We start from the raw sequence: 19938 nt of genomic DNA, 5'->3' as shown, positions 1-19938 counted from the left end.
TTAAACTCTGTACATTCAGAGTTTTCTCTCTCTATTGTCTCACTTTGCCTTGGTGATATCGTCAGGAGATAAAACTTTATTGATCAGGAGACACGAGGACGCTGCGTCAGTGAGAGGACATCTAATATCAGAGAGAAAATGAAGAGTTGATCAAACAGCAGGAAAGAGAGATAACACGGAGACAGTTTAAACACCTCATCTGGGATCTCACACACACACACACACACACACACACACACACACACACACACACACACGTTGTCTTTGTGGGTAAAGTTAATTAACTTAAAATTACCATACTGCTTATAATTTATATAAGGTGTGTATTAATGGGTTTAACTAGAAGATGATAGATGATGGCATTTCATTTAATCTGGCATAATATGATCAGTCAACATCAGGATGAATTTTTCATTTTCTTATAATTACAGGAAGCGGGAATGAGCAGCAGGAATCTGTTAAAGTCCTTGCAATTTCATTTAAGAATGGAAAGGAAATTAAAAGAAAAATGTACAGTGTCCAAAGCACAAACCATCTCCTGGAAGTAACAGGTGCATTTGGATTTGTCCTTGATAGGATTTTAAAACACAACACAGACTTCCAAGAGTTTATAGATATTGATAGAAGTGAGAACATAAGTAACTTTGACAGATTCCAAGTGCACTTTTCTGAAGCACCGGATCTTCAGCCTGTCCTAAGAGAAGTCTGTCAAACTCAGGTATACATTTACCATGCTTGTTAAATTGTGTTTCAAAAAATCACACAGGCCAGAACTTGACTTTGTGCTGCTCTTATTGTTTTGTTCAGCCTCCACAAGAACCAGTTCTTCTGAATGGCCTAACTGATCTACTCAAGAAGAAAACTCCAGAAGTATTTGATGAACAAAGTTTGCATTTCTGACTTAGTAGAGACGCAAAGGTTGTAAGTATATGAATGTGAAATATATAGAGGGGTTGGGACACTTTTCCCCTTAATTTCATTGCCCAACCATTTCTGTTTCGGGCCTGAAATTGTTCTTGTCATTTTTTACATTTAAGTTATTCATATTCATATTCTGTGAACAAAGTATTATATTTGTTAATAAAGTCCCTGTCTTTCAAATTGAAACTGCTCTGCTTGCTAACTTTTATTTGTTGTTACCATACTTACTATGGGGATGACTACATAATTATTAAAGCTGATTAACTATAAATATACTATGAGATCACCATAGCCAACTCTATAGTATCACTATAGTAATTTTCTATAATGTGTTCCAAAAAACCATAGAAATAATATAGAAAACACTATAGTGATATATACATACTAGGGCTGTCAGTCGATTAAAATAGTTAATCGCGATTAATCGCAAATTAATCGCACATTTTTTATCTGTTCTAAATGTACCTTAGAGGGATATCTTTCAAGTTTTTAATACTCTTATCAACATATGAGTGGACAAATATGCTTTATATGTTTGTTTATTATCATTTGAACAATGACAAATATTCTCATGAATATTAAACACAACAACCTCTGAACATTAACATAGCATTGTGTGTGTGTGTGTGTGTGTGTGTGTGTGTGTGTGTGTGTAGACACTGTGATGGATCGTTGAGCCAGCTAAAGGCATAATATACTCGAATGGGAGCTGCCTGGACGCTGCAATCATGTTGCGCGTACTATCCGTGCTGAGTGTACTGACTTTTCGTACAATGTCCCACTGTCTGGCTGCCTGCATAAAGTCAAGTGCTCGGCGCAGTTGTCGGCGAAATGTCATTGAAACAGCTCCTTATATCCGTTAGCGCAGCTAGCTAGCACCAGATGCTAACAACAACACGTAAGGTGTGCCTCGCTCGCGCGAGTCGCGCCACACATACACACTCCCTCCCGGTCCTCCCGATGGCCAGTCCGGGCCTGCCGGTGAGCGTGGAAGTGTGGTCTGCCACAAGCGGGCGGCAGGAGCGGGGCTGTCAGCATCAGCTTGGTTGCATTCGAATAGTCCATTTAGCTTAGGAACCTTCCTAACGGAGTGAAATGACCCGGAAGTCCCTCAGTGGCAGCCATGATAAGTGCCGTTCGAATTCTCTAAATTAAAAGGAAAGGAGGTTTCAAACTTCCTTTATAACCTCCTTTAGCTTAGGAACCACTGGACCTCCCTAACCGAAAGGAGAGGAGAAAATGCTGCCCCACAATGCCTTGCGGCCGCAGCATTTGCCGTCACACAACAGTCGGCCGTTCACGGAAACAACCGATTATGACGGAGAAATGATATCATGAAAGTTACGGTGCTTATTAAGCATTTTAAAACGTATGTGGTAAGTTGCCAAAGTGCTTTGTTTTGAACGTTCATCAGTATTATAATCAAAAAGAGAAATATGAACGTTAGTTTTGACTGAAATGATCAAATAAAGTCAACATTTCACAGTCTTTACTGAGCTGTGTGGGGTTTGTTCAACTTTGAAAAGATGTTTGAATGGTGATATACACAGTGATAGATGTTAAGGACTAACGTTTATAATAAATACATTTGTATTGATTTGAAGATCTTTTCATACAATCATACGTATTGGGATCATTTGTATTAATGTGGACCGGAGGGAGAGGGTGACGAGCATAAGTTTCACTTTCCTTTTTTATTTCAATTCCAACTTTGGTCATGAAGAATATGTTTCTCTGTTGTCCCCGTTCATAAAGCATAAAACAACAGCATCAGAGCACGGTGCAGAGTCTCTAGATGAGTTTACAGTAGTCCCTCGTTCTTATTAAACATCCATGTTGTAGTCCGCTGGATAGAAAACTGTAGTTTCCATAGTTTCCCCACAGCAGCAGGCGCACATTTATGACGTCCGCTGGCGCATCATAAACACGTCGGATAGTGAAAGTGCAGTCGGATTCTCTAAAGTGCCGCAGTCTCTTCTCCTAAATCCTTTTGAATTCTCCTATCCACTATCCCTTAACCCCGTGACCTTTCACTCCGAGGTCAAGGAATAGACGATAGGGTTAGAACTTAGGAGCTGCTTTTTTGGAGTATTCGAACGCAACCCCAGTCGATGGTATTTTAAACTCGATGCGCTCTGAAACTACGGCGGCCGAGGACAAAAAATACACATGCGTTAATCGCGTTAAAATAATTAGTGGCGTTAATTTTGTTTGCGTTAACGCGTTATTAACGCGTTAACTTGACAGCCCTAATACATACACATAACTCTATAGTATAACACTTCACTATAACATCACCATAGCCAACTATTACTAAAGTCATTCTCTGTAGTGTGTTCCAAAAAAACAGAATGACTTTAATAATACTGATAGTTTTGTTGTGGTATTTCTATAGTAATTCTTAATAGTAATACTATAGTGTTTTTCTGTAAGGGTCTCCTGTAGTTCTATAGGTGTTAGTGCATGTCAATGGTCTGCAAAGGCTAGGGGAGTTCCCCCCCACCTCAAATGCACCAACACATTTCATTCTGTATCAAGTCTGTGTTGCAGATTCAATAAAAACATTAGAAGAGGAAGAAGACGACATACTCTATATATTTTAATCAGGTTAGATCAGATTATTTTACACGTCACATCTTCTCTAAAAATAATCACTTTTTAAAGATATCATTCACAGGATGATTGCATTAAAAAAAAAAAAGGACATACTTTAAGAACAGGGAAACATGAGGAGGCTGGTCCACTTCACCCGAGCGCCGCAGTGCATGATGGGAGGGTCCACAAACACACACCCTTACACACAAACACCCTTGCACATACATACACACACACACACACATGGAAACACACAGACAGACAGACACAGACACACACACACATGGAAACACACACACACACACGGAAACACACACACAGACACACACACACACACACACGGAAACACACACACAGGGACACACTCAGTCGTCCGGCTCGGTCACACACTGCTCCACGATCTCTCTCAGGTTTGGGTTCTCCATGGCGGCCGCCACTCGCTCCTTATCATTGATCTGTTTGTTAACTGGACACACACACACACACACACACACACACACACACACACACACACACACACAGCACACACACACACACACACACACACACACACACACACACACACACACACACACACACACACACACACACACACACACACACACACACACACACACACACACACACACACACACACACACACACACACACACACACACACACACACACACACACACACACACACACACACACACACACACACACACACACACACACACACACACACACCACACACACACACACACACACACACACACACACACACACACACACACACACACACACACACACACACACACACACACACACACACACACACACACACACACACACACACACACACAGAGTTACGACACAAACAACAACACACTGAACCTGTCGGACATATTGAGTACCCCAAAGTGTTATGATATAAATGTAGAGTAGGGTCCCCAGATCATAGAAACCTCCGGATGCTAACCTGCATATGTTGAGACATTTGCACAGTTAGCATGAGTTGCGTTTATTAGCATATTCAGACAAAAGGTTAACAAATATCTTGGCTGATTATAACCAGAAAGTGGTCACATCTCTTCTCTCTGTGGACTGGTTGGGACCACCATGAGTAGTGATGAGACCATTGGATATAGAGAGCACAAGATGAACATCATCACCTCTACTGTGGACAAATCTTTTTCAATAAATAAGCAATCTGTCCAATCCAAATGATCCCCAAGATCTTCCAAATCGACCCAAAATGCATCAGAATCCTCCCACAGAGAGAACAGGGTTGCGGTCGAATAGTCCATTTATCTTAGGAACCTTCCTAACGGAGTGAAATGACCCGGAGGTCCCTCAGTGGCAGCCATGATAAGTGCCGTTCCAATTCTCTAAATGAAAGGAAAGGAGGTTTCAAACTTCCTTTATAACCTCCTTTAGCTTAGGAACCACTGGACCTCCCTAACCGAAAGGAGAGGAGAAAATGCTGCCCCACAATGCCTTGCGGCCGCAGCATTTGCCGTCACACAACAGTCGGCCGTTGACGGAAACAACCGATTATGACGGAGAAATGATATCATGAAAGTTACGGTGCTTATTAAGCATTTTAAAACGTATGTGGTAAGTTGCCAAAGTGCTTTGTTTTGAACGTTCATCAGTATTATAATCAAAAAGAGAAATATGAACGTTAGTTTTTACTGAAATGATCAAATAAAGTCAACATTTCACAGTCTTTACTGAGCTGTGTGGTTTGTTCAACTTTTAAAAGATGTTTGAATGGTGATATACACAGTGATAGATGTTAAGGACTAACGTTTATAATAAATACATTTGTATTGATTTGAAGATCTTTTCATACAATCATACGTATTGGGATCATTTGTATTAATGTGGACCGGAGGGAGAGGGTGACGAGCATAAGTTTCACTTTCCTTTTTTATTTCAAATCCAGCTTTGGTCATGAAGAATATGTTTCTCTGTTGTCCCCGTTCATAAAGCATAACAGCATCAGAGCACGGTGCAGAGTCTCTAGATGAGTTTACAGTAGTCCCTCGTTCTTATTAAACATCCATGTTGTAGTCCGCTGTATAGAAAACTGTAGTTTACATAGTTTCCCCACAGCAGCAGGCGCACATTTATGACCTCTGCTGGCGCATCATAAACACGTCGGATAGTGGAAGTGCAGTCGATTCTCTAAAGTGCCGCAGTCTCTTCTCCTAAATCCTTTTGAATTCTCCTATCCACTATCCCTTAACCCCGTGACCTTTCACTCAGAGGTCAAGGGATAGACGATAGGGTTAGAATTTAGGAGCTGTTTTTTGGACTATTCGACCGCAATCCTCATGTGGCCTCTTTCTGGTTAGAGCTTCTATTCTTCATCTGAAAATGGATCAGAAATGGATTCAGCATCCTCAATAACCTACAAAATGGCCCAAATCTTTTGTCTGCCTATGCTAATTAAGACAATTCATGCTAATTAAGACAATTCATGCTAATTAAGACAATTCATGCTAATTGTGCAAATTGTCCAACATACTGTATGCAGGTTAGCATCCGGCAGTTTCTATGTGCTGGAGACCCTACTATACATTTCTATCATGAAACTTTGGGGTATTCAACATTTCAGGGTTCATGATAAGAGCTGGTAAACGAGACTATGAATTAAATGTGTTTTTATTTTTGTAGAAAGGAACTAAAGGATAGATGTCGTGTATAAACGGTACAACATATCCCTCTCTCATGAAGTGAAGTAGAAGGAGGAAGCAGCGTAGAAAGGAAACACTGATATATTACTTTATTATAATGTGGTGATAATGTAGACTTCCGACACTCAGCAGGAGGTCTTTTAACTAACGGGAACATTTGCAGAGTTAAATGGAAAAGTAATGAAGACAGAGACTCACTATCTTCCTCAGTGGAGTGCGTTCCCTCTGAGATGTAAATCTCCAGCTGAGGAGAGACAGAAAGAGCAAAGGGTCTACTTTATTCAGGACATTCAATTAAGAACAAAGTATTTCAGAGAAGCTCTGAATGAGATGAAGAGCGCTGCAGAAGAACTGGGATTATAAATGGGATTATAAGTGGGATTATAAGTGGGACACGTGCAGCTCAGAGGTACAGAACATCATTTAAGAGACGATGCAAACGGCTGGAGAAGAGTTTAAATTAGGGCTGTGCGATTATGGAAAAAATCATAATCACGATTATTTGGGTCAATAATTGATATCACGATTATTAAATACGATTATTCATTGACTTTGAAAACATCCATTTATTGAACTTTAAAACAAATACAAATAATAATTTGAACAGTATCTTTTTAACTGTTGATTACCCTGAACGTATAATTCAACTGAGAAACCAATAAATAAAATAAATGAGACATTTAAATAAATAATATACCAATAAACAAGATCAACAAATATTTTGGAGCGCACTTCCACAAGCTACTAAACATATATAAATATGATAAATACAAATAAATGAGACCAAAATTAATTAGATCAAATATGTCACAACCAAGCAAAGCTAAATAATTGTTTTTTTCGATTATGTTGTTTTCGTAATTGTGGCAGGCCAAAATCGTAATTGCGATTAAAATACGATTAATTGCACAGCCCTAGTTTAAAACCACAAAATATCTAGAAATAAACCATGACGCAAACACTGGGAGGTAGGGGTTGTTATATCTGTGTGTGTTCATTTTAAAGGGGCCCTATTCCCTCTCCTGTGTGTCCTATAGATCTGACTGCATGTCAATGGTCTGCAGAGGCTACAATCCCTTAAAACAGCAGTTTACAATAAAGTCTTTGGATTATTAAGAGCACAGTTGTTCTAATGTGGCTCTCCAGAAGTTACATGAGGCAAAGACTAAATGAAGACAGTATTGTGTGAGGCGAAAGGGACCTGTGCATGCACGGCTGAATCCATTTTTTTATTTAGTTGACATATATAAAAGTGTATGATGTGCACGGCTTGATTGCACAATGTGTGTTTTGTAGTTTCCGTGCAGACACTTGATGTCTCTGAGGGAACTCACCTTGTGTTTGAAAGGTAAACACCTCTCCAGCTTCACCTGTAAGCACAGACCTGCAGGAACAGAAACACGGAGCAGGAACATCAGACTCTGAACGATTCTCTCTCACTGACGGACGAATGATGCTCAGACTCATTCACATATGAATGTAGAGGTGACCGACTCTGAGGCTCGGATTTTAATCAACGATCCCTCGTTTCACTTCCTAACTATCCACTTCATTCAGTAATACAGTTTGTGGTTGGATGGCTTATTCATTTGTGTTGTTTCTGGTGGTGTCTCTGCAGAGGGACTCACCGATGAGCGTGGCCAGGGAGCAGTGAGGGACGGTGGGGGAGAACTTGATGATGATGAGGAACTCTTCCTCCCCCAGATCCCTCACCTCCACACAGCTCTCCGTCACCACGTCCAGCTCCTCCAGCGTGTTCGGCTTCTCCGGGTCCCGGATGGAGCGGATCACATCTGAGGAAGAGCAGCAGTTACATACTCTGTGGTCCTGAATGAATGAATGTATGAATGTATGTATGTATGTATGTGAGTATGTATGTATGTATGTATGTATGTATGTATGTATGTATGTATGTATGCGAGTATGCGAGTATGTATGTGAGTAAGTAAGTAAGTAAAATATATTTATAAAGCTCTTTTCCATGACACATGTTAAGAAGTGCTAAAAACACAATACATTGTGAAAAACACAATCAAACATAGAATAATATAGAATAAAAGCACACAAGTTAAAGGTAGGGTAGGTAAGTTTGAGAAACCGGCTCGAGATACACTTGTTGTTATATTCCATGGAATGCTCTTAACATCCCGATAGCAATGAATATCTGAAGTGCTTTGACAACAAATCCATAAAAAAATATCATCTGTGGAAGCTGTAGTTCTGTAAAAAGCACGACCAATCATCTGAGCCGGCCCGGCTAAAATAACTGGATGGCCTACCTGCCTGTCAGCCTTCCATCTGTGCACAAACTTATCTCGTGCCCTCATTGGTCATGTGCGCGTTCGTGTGTGTTGGAGGAGGGGCTCTGTGAGGAAGTGGCAGATTTGTTCCGGCTGTGTATTTTCAAATTCTAGCGATCTCGAGCCGGTTTCTCCAAAATTACCTACCCCACCTTTAACCAAACAGGAATGTCTTTAGATGACATTTAAAAGAGTCTACAGTGTTCAGATTGGGCCACTCTGAACCCCGTTTATATGAGTTACGTTCCAGTAGTAAATTCATTACAAACACCCTCAACTCTATTTAGAAAATCATCTTTTTGAATTATGTTTCAGAACCGGTCCTTTTCAGCAACTTTTTTACTCCAGGACATTCATGGTACATAATTAGACACTAGCTACTTTGCAGGTATGGATTTGAAATACAGAAAATAAACCCATCAATAAATCATTATGTATTATAGGCTACAGGTTAAGCTACCCAGCAGTACAGCAAGTCATTTAAATAACCCCTACCTTTATGAATTGATCATTATAATACAGAAATGTAATCTGATATGGGCCATACTGGAAAATTAGTACTTGAAGTAGCCACTACTTGGGTCATTCCAGAATTGGAGGACAATTTAGACACCAACATTTTTGAAAAATGAACCTTTCATTTTATTATTTTTTGTTATGTATTTAGGAAAAACAGATAATAAACCATCAAAAAAAGTGATTTGCCCAGCTAAGGCATCAAATGTATATTTTCCAATGAAGAATTAACCCTGTTACTCTAATTATAGTAACAGGGTTGAAAATCAATGCTAATTTGAGCTTTTACCTCAGGAATTAATGCTAGCTGCACAATGTAATGCTATTGTCAAGGAATGGACACACTTAGATATTTAACTAAAGAAAGATACATTTGAAATTAATGTGTTTTAGTCTCATAATTTGAGTAACAGGGTTGCGTTTGTATGAGTGCCACACTCCTTCAAGAGTGACAAGATTGGAAATATATTACAAATAAAAGAGAGGACTTAGTTTTGGTCTACCCATGGTAGTAGCACATGGCTTGCTGATGTCCTTTCCACTGTGTCATGCGACAAACAGTTTTTTCACTTCCTCTGCCAAGCTAAAAAGGTTTCGGTAACAGGGTTGCGCGCATGTTGAGGGACACACCTTCTGTGCAAAATTACTGTTATTTAAAATGTGTTTATGATTTAACAAATTGATTTTACCATTACAAGACACATATATCAATAGAATAATACCAAAAAAGTAAATAAAAACCCTATTTTAAATGTTATATTTGACATGCAAGTTGGTCACCAAGAAGCTGGGACAAGAGAAAAGGGCAATTTTAGGGGGTGTTCGAGAGCTATTTGATATTTTAAATAATATTTTGAAACCACTTTTTCGACAACTTTATATGCATCTTGTCTCAAGACAAGTATATTTAACACAACAAGTGCATGTCTTAGCTTTTTGGGCATGGATTATTAGATTTTATATATCGGGGACAAGAAATGTCCTCCAATTCTGGAATGACCCACTTCTACTCGTGTGAGTATGTTTACAATGTAGTATTGCTACTTCTACTTAAGTAAAAAAGTACTTCAGACACCTCAGTGATAAAACATGTGCAAGTAAACCATACTAAATAATAAAACAGCGATTTCTTGCCATATCAAATATAAAAACGCACTACAACCTCACCAAACTCCACTCAGAAAACCCTGTATTTAACGTTGCCTTCAATGACGTCACCATGTCACGACCAGCTGACCTCTTCATAACGTGTTACTTATCAGATTATATGTAAATAAAGTATTCGGGATGTTAACAGTTCATCTAACTAACTTGTCTAACTTCACACAGCAGTAATAACGAGGCCGGTTTACTCACCGTACACTTCTAACGCTTTCTCCTCCATCTTTGTAGTCTTTAGGGCTTTCCTGTAGTCGCTGAGTCCAGAGAAATGCAGCAGTTTGCAGGCGGTTAGCGACACAAGATGCAACAATGTTTCCATAGTTTATGAGAAGCCATGATAAAGAGAGACTGACAGGAGACTGGCGGGCTGATAGTGGAGGGCTCTGTCCTTCTGCTGGTTTAATGGCAGACTACAAACCAGCTAAAGGTGCATGACCGCCCCCTGCTGTACTGGAGGGTGGACCAGAGGTCATGGGGGAAACAATGATCACGAGAAAAAATATATGTATCTCTCTATATATAAATAAATAAAAACCACATGAACAAAAAATGGCTTAATATGTATCCAACTCAATGTAATGGAGGAGGATAAATAATAATATAATGCATAATAATCTGTAATAGAGAGGCAAAGTCACGCCCATCTACTTCTGGTCCATGATTATGTATTGATGTCAATGGAGAGAGAAAACTTATCTTTCGATCCCGTTTGAATTGTGCCATGAATTACACATATGATGTTTGTCAATCTTAAACAATAATTTCCATGTCAAAAAAGTCACGGTTTGTCTTAAAACTGTTGAAATATACTGTAAGACTATGACAAATACGCAACTAGAAAGACTACAAATCCCAGAATCCCGGTCCCGCATGCTGGCTCTTAGGAACCGACTAACTCCCCTTGTGTGTATGCACAGCTCTCAACATGCCCAGACTTGGAGTGATTTTCACCTCTTTTAATACTTTTCGCCTCATTCTGAAAGAAAGGAGTGAAATGTGCCAACGTGACGGCCGTCTGGGTGTGTGGTGCGAGACGGGAGATGTAGTTCATTGAGCGGTTCACACAAAAAAAGTGTTACTTCACAGTTTTACGACACATTTTAAATGTTTTGACTTGCAAAATTATCTTATAAATTGACAAACATCATATGTGTAATTCGTGGCACAATTCAAACGGGATCGAAAGATAATCTTTCTCTCTCCATTGACTTCAATACATACTTTTTCCGAAATAAGGTCCCATGGAGCTCCCCCGGAAAGGGAGGGGCTTCGCCTCTCTATACAATAAAATTATAAAAACAAACAAAGACGAAGGATCCAGTCAGCTGACCTGGGAAGATCATGTGACCCAGCTGCTGTTTTGACAGGAGGAACTGCCACACTGCGGGTGTTTCTCAATGTCGAGGACGCTTGCTTGGTAGCACATGTCTTCCGAGTCAGTTGCTTCAGAAGCGAGGCAAGAATCCTTCCTAGCCTCGGAAAACGAAGAATTGTAGAACAGGCTAACAGGTGTGCAGGTGTGCGTCATAGGCCCCGCCTTAAATGGAGCTCGATTTCCGCCAAAGATTTGGAAATTGGTCCGTGCGCAAAGCATTATGGGGATTTTAAGACCGCGGAGTCTACACATGTGCAGCCTCGAAATTTCTCGCTACGAAGTACGCCGGCCTCGGTAGAATTCCAAGTATGCTGGACATTGGAACAGTCCTTCGGCGGGACTCGATAACGTAGTATGCTTGAAATAGTAGGCTCGTTTGAGATGAGCGAGACCGACGCAGACCTGCGCAATTGCGACCGCCGTCTTGCTCGTGCGTTGCATGATGGTTAGTCATTTTGTCCGACTTGCTCTGGAGGCTCGACTGCATGAGACGTTGAAATCTCGCGGGACAAAGACGCCGGCAGCCTTGAGAGCGAGGCGGAGCAGTTTCTCTCCATGAGCTGCAGAAGTGAAATGCTTGATGGGAAACGACTCGCAGGTATCTGGAGCTGAGCGCTCATTGGTGGGTTTTACCCCGTGCTGCTGATGAAACTCTCCATTGGCTCCGCAAACGTTTGTTGTTGTTTTGTGTCAGTTTTACGTCGTCACTTCCATTCACATTATTCATCATTGTTCCACAATGTTTATCATCATGAAATTAATATCTATATGTTATACTATACTTGCACTGCTTACCTTTTTCATACTTTATATATCTTAGCATATTCATACACACTGTTCATACTGCTCATAGGCTGCTGTGTATATCTAGTGTATTCATACACACTGTTCACACTGTTCATAGGCTACTGTGTATCTAGTGTATTCATACACACTGTTCATACTGCTCACAGGCTGCTGTGTGTATCTAGTGTATTCATACACACTGTTCATACTGCTCACAGGCTGCTGTGTATATCTAGTGTATTCATACACACTGTTCACACTGTTCATACTACTCACAGGCTGCTGTGTATATCTAGTGTATTCATACACACTGTTCATACTGCTCACAGGCTGCTGTGTATATCTAGTGTATTCATACCCCTCACTGTTTATTCATCATTCAATTCATTCTATATTTTATTCTGTAGATTGTGTACATTACTTTTCACTTTACTGCTTGTTGCACTCCTGGTTAGAAGCTAAACTGCATTTCGTTGTCTCAGTACCTGTAATCTGTGCAATAACAATAAAGTTGAATCTAATCTTGAGCAGGAACAAATGTATTCACTTAGTACATATCTGACATTAACGATTAAACACATTTGTGCATTCTTTATAAATGCAAACCGAGTCAAGCCGACTCCGAGAGGAGAGACACCTCTGGAGATCAGAAGAGAGAAACTTGCTCTGTCATAGGCCTACTGGGTCAGACTACAAGGAAGTGGAGAGGAACATATCACAAACAGAATACTACAGGACTGCTGGGAATATACAAAGTTCCAGCGGTGTGGGTTCGGCTGGACGAGTAAGGAGAGAACGAGGGCATGTGGAGTGGAGACCATAACGTTTGCCAAAGCAAGCCCATTTAGCCGTGTTCCCCCATGGCTTTCCCCAGAAGCTAAAATAGATATGAGTTTCATAGAAAGGAAAAAAGAGTGGCAAATAAATGAAGTGGGAATTAAAACGAGTATGTACCTGAACGAAAAGTATTAATTACCTCAAAATGTATACAGATGGATCTAAGAAGCAAGAATGCATGGGGATAGGCGTGTATATCCCAGAATTCAAAATATCAATCTCAAAACGAGTGTCACATAACTTATCAGTTTATACAGCAGAAATACTAGCAGCAATGATTGGGCTACAGTGGGTTGAAGAGGTCAGACCTGATAGGGTGGTGATATGCACAGACCTGATAGGGTGGTGATATGCACAGACCTGATAGGGTGGTGATATGCACAGACTCATTATCTGCTTTGGAAAGCATATAGTCAACAATAACACAGAAAGGAACAGACGGGAGGAGATCATCATCACTAGTCAGACTGGATCATACAGGATTAAATGGCACGATGTTTATAATGGTAAAAAGCGAAGTTGAAGAATGCAGGGGGTGTGGAGTGAAAGAAAATGTGGAACACATCGTATTACACTGCAACATGTAGAAAACAGAGAGGGAACAACTAAGAGACAGGGTCAGAGAGGCAGGAAGGGAGTGGAGCCTGATGGGGACACTGGGAACAGAAGGTGAGGGGGTAAGAGCTACCAGGAAGGGAGTGGAGCCTGATGGGGACACTGGGAACAGAAGGTGAGGGGGTAAGAGCTACCAGGAAGGCCATTCTTAAGTATTTGAGTGAAACAGGATTGATTGGAAGAATTTAAAACAATGTAAATACACGGTATAATTCCACAAGTGATTGATTGATTGATTGAAAAGTTTATTAACAGCTTGTATATTGGGTACAGTACAGTACAGCTCAAAACATACAATTGTTAAGGGGATGCAGACCAGAGAAAGACTTTCGTCTTGTTTACATCAGGGTCCCCCATTTCCAATTCATCATATCATTTAAGACATATAAGACATATTTGACATACAGATGGCTTATTTACAATTTTCATTTTAGATTTCGTTCTAATACATCCTAACCGGACATTTAAGACATACCAAGTCTACAGATATACAGTTTGTAACAGAGTCTTGTGGTGATAGGATGATATGTTGATACACACTCTTGTACAGTAGGTGGCGGTATGCACCTTAAAGTTGTTTGCAATCCGCCAAGAACCGAGAGAAGAAGAAGAAGAAGCCGACTCCGAGCTGTCCGACTTCAGGCGAGTTTTTTGAGACCTCCCTCGGCTGCAATCGGCTATTCTCGTCTACTTTCGAGGCGAGCCGCAGCTCATCTCAAACAAGCCTATCGTCTCTCGATTTAGCAGCCTTGTATTTTTCTAACCTGTTCCTATTGGTCGGATCCAGTCAGCTGACCTGGGACATATCATGTGACCCAGCTGCTGTTTTGACAGGAGGAACTGCCACATTGTTTCTTCTTGTCCTTTAATCTCAGTTTGAGGCTCCTTCCTTCCTGACTGTCTGTCCCCACCACAGATGTCTCCCTAACATCGGTGTGTTTCTGCGGATGATGATGATGATGATGGAGGAGAGCGGCTCCACGGAGGTGTGTGTGATCCCGGAGAACCCTCACTGTGTCCGGGTGTCGGAGCTCCGGAGGGCGGACCTGGCCCCCGGAGGGTCGCTGCTCCTCGGCTGTCTGAGGGACCGGGGCCTCCTGGAGGTCCTGGACCCGGCCGACAGAGAGGCTCCCCCGGCAGAGGCGAGCGGGAGATACACGGAGTGAGTCCTGGTTCAGAAATACACACCGTGTTGTTATTGTGACGAAAAAAAAGTTATCTATTTCAGAATAAATCAGAATACCTTTATTCGTCCCACAGAGTAGAAGCGTTAGAGAACAATGTGATCTTTAATATTTTTGAATAATACTGTTAAGATGTAATGGACGTTTTCACTTCAAGAGTCACCACAGTATATGGAATGCTTTCCCTAGATATGTTTTAGTCTATTTGTGCTATTGAATTTGTCAAAATGTGACATTTCAGTGGACAAAATCCTATCAATGTGGACAACTTCCACAGGCAAGCTCTTAAGCTTGGGTATTAGTATATAACACCAATTCAATCCTTAATGATACGTCGTCTGGAATAATGATACTTTATACACAAACAAATCACCATTTTGTCACTAAAAAAACAAACATGTATACTGGGGACACTGGGGACACTGGGGACTCTGGGAACTCTGGGGACACTGGGGACTCTGGGGACTCTGGGGACTCTGGGGACACTGGGGACACTGGGAACTCTGGGGACTCTGGGGACACTGGGGACTCTGGGGACATGTCTCCAGCACTTTGCATCAGGATAACTTGTTATAAATGTTCTGAAAAACAACTTTTTCTCCTAGTTTCTGCTGGGAGGAGGAGGGGGGGGGGCGGCTGCTGTCTGTCAGCTCTCAGTTTGATCTGAAGCTTCTGGAAGCAGAAAGACCCTCAAAGATCTCCATCAGATCTGAAGTTCCTGCTGAGCGCCTGCTGAAGACCCTGAGAGAGCAAGACCCCGGTGAGTACTCACATCTGTACTTTAAGAGAAGTACTCACATCTGTACTTTAGTAAAAGTAGAAGTACTCAGATCTTGTTCTTGAGTAAAAGTAGAAGTACTCAGATCTTGTACTTGAGTAAAAGTAGAAGTACTCAGATCTTGTACTTTAGTAAAAGTAGAAGTACTTACATCTGTACTTTAGTAAAAGTAGAAGTACTCAGATCTTGTTCTTGAGTAAAAGTAGAAGTACTCAGATCTTGTTCTTGAGTAAAAGTAGAAGTACTCAGATCTTGTTCTTGAGTAAAAGTAGAAGTACTCAGATCTTGTACTTGAGTAAAAGTAGAAGTACTCAGATCTTGTTCTTGAGTAAAAGTAGAAGTACTCAGATCTTGTTCTTGAGTAAAAGTAGAAGTACTCACATCTGTACTTTAGTAAAAGTAGAAGTACTCAGATCTTGTTCTTGAGTAAAAGTAGAAGTACTCAGATCTTGTTCTTGAGTAAAAGTAGAAGTACTCACATCTGTACTTTAGTAAAAGTAGAAGTACTCAGATCTTGTACTTGAGTAAAAGTAGAAGTACCAGTGTGTAGGAATACTCTGTTACACTAAAAGTCCTGCATTCATCATGTCATGAAAACAATGTTTCTGTATGTCTCTCCTTAATGTATGAATATAATAATGTGTGTTTTCAGGTGTGTGTGAGCTGCAGTCTCTCCAGGTGTTGTGTTTCTCAGCCGGCCGCGGCTGCCTGCTGCTCAACTCTGATTGGCTGCTGCAGCTGCAGTGGCTGCAGACGGACGAGCAGCCGCAGACCATCTCCTGCTGCAGAATACACACACACACTGATGACAGACACACACACTCTGCTGACAGCAACACACACACTGATGACAGACACACACACTCTCCTGACAGCAACACACATACTACTGACGGACACACATACTCTGCTGACAGCAACACACACTCTCCTGACAGCAACACACACTCTCCTGACAGCAACACACACTCTCCTGACAGCAACACACACTCTCCTGACAGCAACACACACTCTGCTGACAGCAACACACACACTGATGACAGACACACACACTCTGCTGACAGCAACACACACTCTCCTGACAGCAGCACCCTCTCTCCTAACAGCAACACACACTCTCCTGATGGCCACATACACTCTCCTGACAAAGACACACACTCTCCTGACGGCCACATACACTCTCCTGACAGCAACACACACTCTCCTGACGGCCACACACACTCTTCTGTGCACCGCTGTGTATGTGTGGTCAGAGAGACTCTGTTCAGCCTCAGCTCCTCCGGACTCATCTGTATCCTCTCAGTCTGAAACTAATGTGGTTAGAATCAAGTTCATATCAGATATTACTGTTCTGTAGACACTTCCATCCTCTTAGGACATCAAATCATCCTTTAAAGTATTGAATTAGGTATAACCCGGTTTTTATAAAACTAAACAAATAACGTTGAGTAGTTGGGTGACTACCGTATTGACCCGAATATAAGACGAGTTTTTTTTCCTAGAAAGAAATCTGAAAAAGAGCGGTCGTCTTCTATTCTGGGTCTAGACTTGTTGATGTAATTACACAGTCACACCAACAGATGGCGCCAAACGAGTCTTAAAGGTATTTTTCCAAAAAGTGAGTCTTGAAAAAGAGGGGTCAATACGGTACCTCTATGAACTATCTCATTCAATAACACAATTACTAGATAACTCACTAACTCACTCAGTGGACAGATCTCACCTGGTGATCTCTGATTTGAGATCAGTGTGTTCTCTAACCTCTGACCCCAGCTATAAGATCAGTGTGTTCTTTAACCTCTGACCCCAGCTGTGTGTAGCCTCAGTGATGGCCGCCTGCTGGCCTCCATCAACCTCCCTCTCTACCTGTCTGCTGCTCAGCCAGAAGAGGAGCTGCTCTCCTCCTCGTCCTCCTCCTGCGTCTCCTCCTCTTCCTCCTTCTGCCTCCTGCAGCTGTCGGCTGATCTGAGCACAGCTGTGGCCGTCACTGAGAGCCACAGCGCCGCCGCCGTGCCCCTGGAACACTACTTCAGGTAACACGGGAGAAACGGGAAGTATTTGATGAGTTTAAGAGATAAGATAAGATAGGACTCTCGGGTAACCCCGCCGGGGGAGAAATGGGAAGTTTTTAAAGGTCTCCTATCATGCTAAAAGCACTTTGGGATGTCTGTTCTACATCAAGTCGAATGCACTTATTGTGAGTTGGCTAAATGTAATGTAATAAAGGTGTGTCCCCGGTGTGTCCCCGGTGTGTCCCCGGTGTGTCCCCGGTGTGTCCCCGGTGTGTCCCCGGTGTGTCGCCGGTGTGTCCCCGGTGTGTCCCCGGTGTGTCCCCGGTGTGTCCCCGGTGTGTCCCCGGTGTGTCCCCGGTGTGTCGCCGGTGTGTCCCCGGTGTGTCCCCGGTGTGTCCCCGGTGTGTCCCCGGTGTGTCAGGAGACTCGCAAAGTGTCAGGAAATCAAACCCTCTGTATTTTCCTCCGTACCCACATCTCTAGAAACGGGGGAACAACGGAGCTGATCCAGATTCATGACCACATCACTAAAATGTGGGCGGGCTTTACACCCACGGGCCAATCAGAAACGTTGCTGTCGGAAACAATGAGACGTGTTCTGGGAGTTATATGGTCTTTGTTTACATTAGCATGCTAACACTCAGAGCTAACCTGTACTGGAGAGAGCATGTGTGAAGAAGCAGCTTCAGGTAACCCAGGTAACCCCGCAGCGAAGAGAAACGGGAAATATTGAATGAGTTTTTGCCAGACATATGGAGCATAGATAGTAATGCTCATTTGCCACCAAACCAGTTCCAGTGCTAGCTCCGCGCTTAGTTTTTCAATTTGAATTCCTATGTAACACTTGCACTTCTATTGGACAACGCTCCAACACAGTGTACGTGAGGCTAAGGGGCGACACATCTCTTATAAATATCCCCATAAGTGAATGTGTTTCAGTCTGAATTGACGCTGGTATAAAATAGGTGATCACTGAACCAAACCTCTGTGTTGCAGTCTGTTCCCGGACCACCTGCTGTGTGCCACCCCCCCCCTCCCGACCCCCTCTGAGGCCCCTGATGCAGGTGGACCAGGACTCCCTGTGGAGCTCCAGCTGCAGCCTCTCTTCCCTCGGATCCACCTTCAGCACCGACCGGTACACACACACACACACACACACACACACACACACACACACACACACACACACACACACACACACACACACACACACACACACACACACACACACACACACACACACACACACACTAAAGGTCTGCAAACGCCTCCATTGGACTCCTTTGTTTACTTTCGGAACATAGCGACATCACTACAGAACTCTCGCGCTCCTATTGGCTAGCGCTCCAACACATTGTACATGATAGGCTAAGGGGCGGGACATCTCTAACCCGTTGACCAATCACACAACAGAGCCAGTATTTTTGGGTTAAGGAATGTTTTCTGGAACATTTTTGAAGATGTCGAACGGGGTTTGGATATTGTTGGGGCTTTTTAAACTTATTTTCTGGACATCTTGTAGACTTAATTATTCAAGAAAACTAATATATGTATATTTAACAAACATAATGGTCAATTTGCAGCCATAGACTTTACAGCTGTTTCAGGATAGCGCACGGGTGATTGATTTTTGTAAAATGTACTCGGTACTTTTAATTCACCTTGAATCCTCTCTATCGTCTCCCTTTAGCTCCTGGGAAGCTCGTCTGTCTTCCATGTACAGCAGAGCCCAGCCTCCTCCCTCCTCTCCCTCCTCTCCCTCCTCCTCCTCTCCCTCCCCCTGGTCCTCCTCCCTCCCCCACCTGTACTCCCAGTCCTCCTCCTCCCACAGCAGGGTGCCTCTCGGCGGGGCGACCGTCTCCTTCTCCGTCCCCGAATCCTCGGCTCCGTCGCTGCTCACCGTCACCGAGTTCTCCGCCCAGCTGACCTTCGTCTCCCCCGGCAACGCGGAGACCACAGTTGCATTGTGGGAAATGGAGTCCGGGAATGTGACGCAACACCGAGCGGAGGGGGAGGCGGCTCCGGTGCAGCGATGTGGAGAGAGGCAGCACCGCCTGCTGCTGAAGGGTGAGTCAGCAGCTCTGAACCCTTTCAAGGGACCCAAGACCGCTTTACATGGTGAATGAACAAACAAACAAACAAACAAACAAAAGGGCAAATAATAAGGTAAACAA

The 19938-nt window shown here is 42.5% G+C and overlaps 2 protein-coding genes across 3 annotated transcripts in view; one reads left to right on the top strand and one right to left on the bottom strand.

The window, feature by feature from the left end:
• Positions 1 to 3495: 3495 nt before the first annotated feature.
• Positions 3496 to 10592, bottom strand: ciao2a (cytosolic iron-sulfur assembly component 2A). 2 transcript variants are annotated; one of them, XM_034126976.1, is made up of 6 exons: positions 10373 to 10591; positions 7829 to 7993; positions 7535 to 7584; positions 6399 to 6444; positions 3865 to 3982; positions 3496 to 3776 (listed from the first exon to the last, which is right to left on the bottom strand). In XM_034126976.1, exons 1-5 carry the CDS (start codon positions 10494 to 10496, stop codon positions 3882 to 3884), a joined length of 486 nt encoding a protein of 161 aa, XP_033982867.1. In that variant the 5' UTR covers positions 10497 to 10591; the 3' UTR covers positions 3496 to 3776; positions 3865 to 3881. The 2 variants fall into 2 exon arrangements, with proteins under 2 accessions (XP_033982867.1, XP_033982868.1); XM_034126977.1 differs by lacking the exon at positions 3496 to 3776 and having other exon boundaries at positions 3871 to 3971; positions 10373 to 10592.
• Positions 10593 to 14599: 4007 nt separating this feature from the next.
• Positions 14600 to 19938, top strand: part of LOC117479881 (spatacsin-like) — a 53379-nt gene continuing 48040 nt past the window's right edge. Inside the window, 7 exon segments of the mRNA XM_034126989.1 lie at positions 14600 to 14952; positions 15580 to 15734; positions 16405 to 17043; positions 17563 to 17785; positions 18761 to 18800; positions 18802 to 18899; positions 19455 to 19831. Of these exon segments, the coding sequence (XP_033982880.1) occupies positions 14738 to 14952; positions 15580 to 15734; positions 16405 to 17043; positions 17563 to 17785; positions 18761 to 18800; positions 18802 to 18899; positions 19455 to 19831 (1747 nt within the window). The 5' untranslated portion in view covers positions 14600 to 14737.

Source organism: Trematomus bernacchii, unplaced genomic scaffold, assembly GCF_902827165.1.
Source record: "Trematomus bernacchii unplaced genomic scaffold, fTreBer1.1, whole genome shotgun sequence".
Lineage (NCBI taxonomy): Eukaryota > Metazoa > Chordata > Actinopteri > Perciformes > Nototheniidae > Trematomus > Trematomus bernacchii.
This window is presented reverse-complemented; position numbering and strand designations above follow the sequence as displayed.